This window comes from Gordionus sp. m RMFG-2023, chromosome 5 (genome assembly GCF_954871325.1).
Source record: "Gordionus sp. m RMFG-2023 chromosome 5, tfGorSpeb1-WG-v2, whole genome shotgun sequence".
Classification (NCBI taxonomy): Eukaryota; Metazoa; Nematomorpha; class Gordioida; order Chordodea; family Parachordodidae; genus Gordionus; species Gordionus sp. m RMFG-2023.
In genome coordinates, this window is record NC_088779.1 from 13,971,616 (window position 1) to 13,980,834 (window position 9,219).

The following is a 9,219-nucleotide window of genomic DNA, read 5'->3' on the forward strand; positions in this document are numbered from 1 at the left end:
ATGGGGAAGATGAATTTTTTTGTGAAGATTTTTTAATTTCGCCTAGCCTAGAAATAGATGCGTGAATTATTGGATTTTTATTTGCTTAATTATTTTGCAAAAATGATTTGAGAAGTTTTTAAATAATAAATTTATATGGCATATTTTAAAATAAAAATTATTTATGAAATTTTTATAATACGTAGCCTAAAATTTTCAAAGACTTAAATTTTTTATCTCTAAATCATAAAAGTGATTATAAATTTTTTGATACCTCTTTATTAATTAACAATAAGCCTTAAGACAGCTTATTCTATATTTTTATAATAAATTTTAGATAGTCAGTTTGCTAGGGTACTCTTCAAATTTAACTTTTTGGCAATATTATAATTTTTAAAATTTCAAAAAACTTAAATTAATTTATTTTGATATAAAATCATTTATAAATTTATTAATGTCAATTTGAATTTCTGAATGTGTTCGAAACTTGAATTATAACATATGGATAGATATGAAACACCAGTATTAAAGTTTTATCATGGGAAAAATATCCTTATCACAGGGGCTACAGGATTTATTGGAAAGGTTTTACTCGAAAAACTTCTTCGATCATGTCATACATTAGACCATTTATACATACTAATTCGCCCGAAAAAAGGTTTGACTGTCTCACAAAGATTAGAAAAAATTATCATTAGTAAAATTTTCAACAAAATTCGCATTTCTAAAAATCATGCAGTGCTTAAAAAAATAATAGCAATGGAAGGCGATATAACCAAGCAAAATTTTGGCTTAAATGATGAAAATTTGGAAACTATAAAAAATCATATATCCATAGTTTTTAATGCTGCAGCCACAATACGTTTTAATGAAGAGCTAAAATGTGCAATTCGTTTTAATGTGATAAGTGTATTAAATCTAATAAATATATGCAAAACTATTAAAAATTTAACTTCCTTGGTACATGTATCAACTGCATATTCTAATTGTCACCTAAAATTTATTGATGAAAAAATTTATCCACTTTCAACACATCCATCAAAAATTTTAGATCTTTTAGATTGGTTTGATGATGATATTTTAATGAAAATCACACCAAACTTAATAAAAGGTCGCCCAAATACATACACATATACCAAAGCTATGGCCGAGCAATTACTTTTAGAAAATTCTGAAAATTTACCTATTGTTATAATCAGACCTTCAATTGTTGGAGCATCTTGGCAAGAACCAATACCAGGATGGATTGATAATTATAATGGGCCAACTGGATTATTAACTGCCATGGGCAAAGGGCTTTTAAGAATTATGAGAGGTAATAATTTTGCAACTGCTGATATAATTCCTGTAGATATATCAGTAAATCTTATGATAACACTTGCTTGGTATATTCATAACTTTAAGAGTAATCAAATATTAGTTATTAATTGCACATCTGGAGCCATCAATAAATTAACTTGGGGGGAAATGGGGAACTTTTTGAATACGTCATTGAATAGAACTCCATTGAATGGCCTATTCAGAACACCAAATGCTTATTTTACAAATAATCATCAATGGTTTAAATTACGAGTTCTATTAGATCATATTTTGCCTGCCTATTTAATTGATACCACAAGATGGCTTATAGGTCAAGAACCTGTTATAATTCATCTTTATGAAAAAATTCATAAGGCATTAAGTTCTTTGGATTATTTTACCCAACATAATTGGGAATTTAGTAATATAGGATTTAGCAATTTATACAAAAATTTGAGTAAAGAAGATAAATCTATCTTTTATCTTGATATAAAAACATTAGAATGGAACAAATATATTGATAATTATTGCTTAGGTGCTAAGTCATTTCTTCTAAATGAAAACATTTGTGAACTCAAAATTGCCAAATCACATTACAAAAAGGTTAAGTTCATAACTTATTTCATAAATATCATATTTTCTATCATATTATGGAAATGTTTAACTAAAAATACAAAAATTGCTCATAAATTATGGTATTATATTTTTAGCATTTATGCTAAATTTATTAAAATTTTATAGTGTATAATATTGCATTTATTTTCATATGTTATTTATATTTATTTGAACCTCTTATAAAATATTAAATTTTTTTTATTATACATGTTTATATAAAACAATCTTCTAACTGATAAATTAGATTAAATTGCTTGTATATATTAAGTTTTTTAATTCAATCTGGTAAACATCCTTTAAATTTAGTTGGTAATTTTTTTAAAACTAATTATATTTTTGATATAATTTGTATGTATGAATTCTGGATAAAGACCCTAATTTTAAAATTTTCAGGTCCCACCTTACTTGGATTTTTGATATATAGCATTTTTGGTTCATTTGAGGCTAGGTTTACAGGCTGGATCTGCAGAGCTTTAATTTAGTTGATACAAAATTAATTAACTTAAATATGAAGCTTTGCTATTAGAAAGGAAACACTAATAGGGTACATTTTAGTGTTTTTTACTTTTCTAGTTACAGTTAAAAACATTATTCAAAATTAACTAGTTACATTATAACTTTATAAATCATTTATATAACTCATCATTTTTTTTTATTAATATAAAAATATAATTACACTGAAAAAAATCTGGAGGTTATAATATATATATATACATCAAAATAAAATATAAGATTATTATATATATTTGCACTTAATATTTTTACAAAAATTTGGGTTAAGTAAATTTTTATTTCCCTTTAACAATAAACTATTTTCAAAATTTCTGTATAAAGAATTTGCTTGTTTCTCTTCAAAAATAAGCCTTCCTCAACTGACCACATTTTGTAAATTCCACAAAGGTTGGCATTTGATATAACATGGTTATATGCTTTCTTATAATCCATCTAAAAGGATTTTATTGGCATCTTATATTTATACTAAGCTTAATGTATGACAAGAACATATTCATTGTCTGGGAAGTTTGTTCAAGTCATTTTAGTTTTAGTATAATTTAATTGATAATTCTATATAATATTTAGATAAACAAAAATCTTGTCACATGTACATCTAACTAAAATTTGGTACAATTATTTATTTCTTTAAAATGTTTTATTAAAAATATATATATTATTTAAAATATGATATAATTTTCATTATTAAATTTGTTATTTTCTTTTGAAACGATTTCAAATCTCTTAAATTGAGCAATTTGTCTAGCAACATCTATATATACATATCCAGAAAATCGGGTTATGACATATAATCATTTATCAACTTATAAAATTAAATCGTCAATATCTTGGTTCAAGTATATAAGCAGGGTGATGTACGTCCCCAGTGTAACCCTTCAATACTCCAGAGTGGTATATGAAATGAAACCCCAGACATTCTAGAAGTGATATTACATAAAAACGATTAAATATTATCATCTGGATTCTCCAGTAGTTTCATCAAATATATCTTAGAATCTATATTCCAAATTTCATACATTTCGGTTGAATAGTTTTTGTGATTGATTGGCGTTTGTGAGACCACACCAAAGTAAATTTATAATTTTTTAAGAAATTTTTTTTTATAAATTCTTAGCGATAATAACATTTATGACTGAATTGGGAGTTCATTTAAATTAGATTTTTCAATTATAATGAACAAAAAATTTTACGTTTAATTAAATCTATAATTTCATTCCGTGAGAGATCACCCTGATATAGATAAATGCTAGAGGAACATCAGATAAGTTTGATTTGTTCGCTTCCACTTCCTCTATTTGTGTAGAAATGACTTTATAAAATTGTATAGATGAGTAGGATCACTTAAAAAACTTGATTGGAAGATTAAGTCACTTATTTCTATAAAAATATGGAGTATTGCTGCAAAATGTTTTTATTTTTTAACTGACTAATAATTATCAAAGCTATACTGTCCAAAGAGTTGGGTTGGCTAGGTAACTTTAAGGAAACGATCCTGTTTTTATTTTTAAATGGTTATTTTTCCTTAAATGTGTTGAATTTTAGATATCTAATAATTTAAATCATATTTGCTAGATCCTTTAGAAGCATATTCACTGCAAATTTTTACTAAGAAAAATCTTGAGAGCATTTTAATACTGTTTTAAAGATTGAAATAATTTCTTACAAATACAGGTTACATTATACAAAATGAACAATTTAACATAAAAAGGGTGTTTAAAAATTATTAATATATTTCATAAAATTATTTTTACAGAAATTTATATTATTTGAATTAAAATTAGAAGAGGTTGGCCTGCTATATTCCTTTTATTAAAAAATTTAAATATATTTCAGTCAATAAAAATTCCTTTCGGTGAACATTACTAGAGTTGAGCTATTATAATATTCTCGAAAATGAACGTACATACAAAAAGAACTCATTATAATGAACCAAGAGGAAAAAATATTTTTCATGACAAAAATCATGATTGTTTGATCAAAAAAACATTTAAAAAATTGTAGAAATCTCCCCTATGTTATATACCTACATATGAGTAGTTGTTAATGTTCCAATTTATAAAACGACCTGATTAAGATTTTAGCCAGGGATCCAAACCGAACCGCTAAAAACAGGTATTTTTTATCGAACCTAAACCGACAAAAACTTTCTAGCTGAATCTGAGCCGAACCGCTAAAATGCCTCTGAACCGTTCAAGCCTCATGATTTTATTCTTATAAAATAATAAGTAAGTTATTATTAGTATGTCGAAAAAATTTCAATTATATTCGAATTATTTTAAAGATTATCAATCACATTTGATTTATAAGTGTCGGTCATAATTTTTATAAACTTTAGTATATTGTCTTTTTACAACATTTTTTAAATATTTTAAGCTTATAAATTATAATTCTTAGAGAAAAATTAAATCCAAAATATTATTATAAATGACACATCAAATCTGATATCATATTGGCAGTGTCGGCTACCTAAGTGTGGAAAGCTGTTTTTTAACAATTAAATATATATTATCTCCTTATAGATGTAATTTGAGTGAGACGAATTTTGAAAATGTCACAATTGGGAGTTTTTGGATTGTGAACTTAAAAACCTAAAATAAAAATATATACTAATATGATTCTTAATCTTTATTAAATAAATAATTATAATCAATTACAAAGTTAAAAACATAATCAAAATAAAAGAAAAATAAAATTAATATATAAAAATTATACGTAAATTAAAAAATTAAAAAGTCTTCCCAGCGAAAAATAAAAAGTTCATTATCCCACTTGTTAAAACTCTTAAAGTATGAAAAATCTACAATTATCACGCGTTTTTTTCTCATTTACATAGACGGCGATCTAAATAATAACTTAATAATTTTAATAAAACATTTACAATTTGAATAATGCATTTTTTTATAACGCAAAAATGCAACAGAAAATATATTAATTGTGCGGCTTAATAAAAAATTTTATGTAATTGTTCATATTAAAATTAATCATTGATATTTATTTGTTATATTTATAAATTAAATGTTATTTTATAATGTGCAATTAATAAAAATGAAGGTTTTTGTATGTTTTTTTATTTTAATTATGAAATAAAAATTTTTTTTCCCTATACATAAGTCGAATGTAGATTTGAATACAAAAACGTTCAAACCGGTTTTTAGAGGTTCAAGCCGAACCGATATTTAGATTTTTACGAACCGAACCTGAACCGTTATTTTTATCAGAACCCGAACCGATATTCGTTTCGGTTTGGATCCCTGATTTTAGCCAAAATAATATTATGTGTCGTAATTGTGCCTGTTTTATAAAAATGTTAATTTATTATATTTGGAGGATTTTTATCATATGAAAATTTTAATATTAGAGTTAGCGATTGAATTGCAAAAAGATAAAAAAAAAAGTGTTGATATTTAAATTTTAGTGGAAAATGTAATAATTAAATAAAGAAAATTTTTATAATTTTTACTTTTATATTTAATAATTATTGAGACTATATATTTTAATATAACTTGCTATTTCCAATTAATCTAGGTCATTCAAAATTTCGAATTTTAAATTAAGGTAGCCTCGAGATTTGGCAAATAGAGGTCCAACCCTTTCTGTCATCTAATCTTCAGGTTTATATAATATTATTTGGCTAAAATCTTAATCGGGCCGTTTAACAAGACTACATAGGAGACACATAACCAAAAACTAATTCTATCTGTACTACCGACATGCTCTAACTGAAATCCAAAATATTTTTTGAAGATCTAAGGTATTTTATAATCTTTGTGTTTTGGTAATACTTGTAGAAAGGGATGGTATATTTTCATAAGTTCATATTAAATTCCGTACATAGAAGTAGCTGGGAATTCTTCAAACTTCTGTCAGAAATATTATTTTAAGCGAATAAAAATTTACCCACCCCCTTTCCCAAAAATATATTTAAATATGAAAAAAAAATAAGTTAAATCTCAAAATATTTATAAAAAAAGTGAAAAACCAATATTATTTTTATAAAATTACTACATAGCCTTAGGCTAAAGTAGGTTAACCTACCAATAATATTTATTGGGCAAAAACCCCCATAGTACTTTCCCCCTCGCAAAATCTAGGCTACGGCTAGTATTTATCAATATATTTTATAAAAAAGGTCGGCATACTTTATTTGAAAATATATAATTTGGGATATTTGATCCATAAACTGAGGTACTTTATTTTAAATTCCAGTTTATTTACATGGCTAATCTCTTCCAGTAGCGTCACTGAAGGGTGGTGCAGGGGCTCGAACCCCCTGGAAAAAGGGTAATTTTGAAAATGTTAACTTAAAAAAAGGTTATTTTGAATATAATTTTTAAAAAAATTTGAGCCTCTTGAGATTGTTCTTCAATTTGAATTGTGCGCTTTTAATCTGCTGGAATGCAATGTTTATATGATTATTATTCATAAAGCTGCGTGTATGCTTGCTATTCCTGAATCGTGAACTTTCTGATGATGTAAAAATTTTAATTTTAAAATAATGCAAAAACTCTCAAATTAATTTTTAAAGAACTGTTCATATATTTTAAAAAACCATATAAATAATTTTAAAAATTGTAGATTATTTTAAAAAACAGCGAATAATCAAAAAACGATGAAATCTATTAATTTTTTAGAAAATTCTCTATATTTTATTTTTTAATATGCAAAAATAATAATAACAAACAGTAATGATAGAATCTGGTAACTTAAATTCTATATATCCTATATTTGTTAAGTCATATTTATCCAACTAATTTTAAAAATATCGAAAATTTCAATATTATAAGCTATTCCTATTTTTCAAAAAGTCCTTAAAAATTAATAAATATATAAATATTCCTAATATCATTTTAACCCCAATTGTTCCCAAACATTGGTGCTTTCGGGACCAGGACATAAATTTCTTCAAAATTCGAATGTGCTTAATTTATGGTAATCCTCAGATAGGATTCTACCTATTGCAGCGGATTTCAATTGAAATATATAGGTCACACTCAGGGTTGCCATGTCTCCCTCCATCAGCGGGAGACTCCCGCAATTTTTTAGTTTACACGCAGACATTTCACTTTCGCAATTGTGAATCTCCCGCAATTTTTTAATTTCTCCCGCATAATTTCTTTTGAGCATTTTAACGTTTTTATTATATAAATAATAATTTTGAGACAGTAATTGATTTATTTTTAAAATAAATTTTAAATATTTATGCGAAAAACATGTATAGTTTGTAAATTTCTTTCTCCTGTTTTATTTTTATCCAATAATAAATCAACATCATTCATTTCATTCATATTTTATCATTTTCAGTGTGTTTGTATATAACATTATAGGGCTCGGCGCTTAATTATCATGTTCAGGTTAATTTAAATATATAATAAAATAATATTATACTTATTTCAATGATACTGATAATTATTTTATTTATTATAGTTCAATCACATTATTTACAATACAGATGCAATTACAGTTGCGGAAATATATAATACTATCCTATCATTACAATATGGGTCGAATCTTTTCCCCATAATATTTAACAACTCCAATTTAAGTTTAAACTTTACTTGTGGTAGAACAAAAATGAGCAAGGCTATCACAAATGTTCTAAGACCTGAATCCAAGAGGTCAATTCTAGACGATTTGAAAGGTCGACATCCATAAACAATTTTAACAGTTGCACCTAATAAGGGAAATATTAAAACATTTCCCTAGATCCTTCGCTATTTCAACAAGAAAAATTTTTTTTCCTGGATAGTAAAAATCCAACGATATAACTAACCACATAATGGTAAATGGAGCTGAATCAGGGTTATCAATGAGTTGCTTGTCAGTTTTCTGTGCTGATAATGCCTCTGTGAATTTTGGCAGAAACCAAAGTGTATTTACCGAATTGAGGCAGCACAATAATGATTAATACCAATTGGCTGCATATGCCATATACTACATAATAATGAATGCATTATCTGTGGATGTCGAAATAATTGTGATGAAATGTTTAAACGAATTTTCATCAACTAAAAAAGGCGTGGAGTTGTCTGACTTGGAATGGTGTGAGTTGTTGCGACATGTCTCTATCAGGTGGTTATCATCGATAGAATTTTAAAATTTTAAGAACCTTTAAAAATTACTTATTAAATAAAGATTATAAAAGCTGCCCTGAAATTTTTAAAAAATTTTTTGAGGATGAAATGACACAAGCTTATTTAGGAATGATTTCACATGTAGGAAATCTACTACGTGCTATTAATTTTCAATTGCAATCAGAAGAATCTTTATTAATGAAGATTCACAAAATTATGCTGCAGCTGTGTTCATCTTTACAGTTAAAAATTGATAATAAATTTTATCTCGCTATTGCTAAAAATATTATATTAAAATGTTCAAATAATACTCTAATTAATGTATTTTTAAATGAAGCAAGTATTTTTATTAAGAACAATTTTAGAATATTTGCAATCAAAATTTGATTTTAATAACTCTATTTACAAATGTATAAATATAATGACCTTGGAACAGAAACCATCAATTGTGTTTTGTAATTTAAAAAATATATTAAAAATACCGATAGACATTGATGTCTTGTTTTAGGATATTGTAATTCTCTCTATATTTTATGATTCGCCAGGATCTATTTTGAAAAATAGTTACCGACTTTGTATTTACATAAAGTAATTATCAAAAATAATAGGCATATAACTAAGTCAATTCAAAATCCGACCGAAAGCCCATAAAAAAATTTTTTAGCAATTTTTATATTTCTACCGCAATTTTCATATTTCTCCCGCAAAATACCAAAATTCTCACGCAATTTGAAAATTTTGA

At 25.4% G+C, this 9,219-nt stretch overlaps 1 protein-coding gene across 1 annotated transcript; it reads left to right on the forward strand.

Moving 5' to 3' along the window:
• The first annotated feature begins 446 nt into the window (after positions 1-446).
• LOC135930193 (fatty acyl-CoA reductase 1-like) lies at positions 447-2,019 on the forward strand. The gene has a single exon (XM_065466974.1). It carries the CDS (start codon positions 481-483, stop codon positions 2,017-2,019), a length of 1,539 nt encoding a protein of 512 aa, XP_065323046.1. The 5' UTR covers positions 447-480.
• Positions 2,020-9,219: the final 7,200 nt, after the last annotated feature.

Excerpts from the sequence above, each read along its gene's own strand:
- LOC135930193 (XM_065466974.1), top strand. The coding sequence starts at position 481 with ATGGATAGATATGAAACACCAGTATTAAAGTTTTATCATGGGAAAAAT.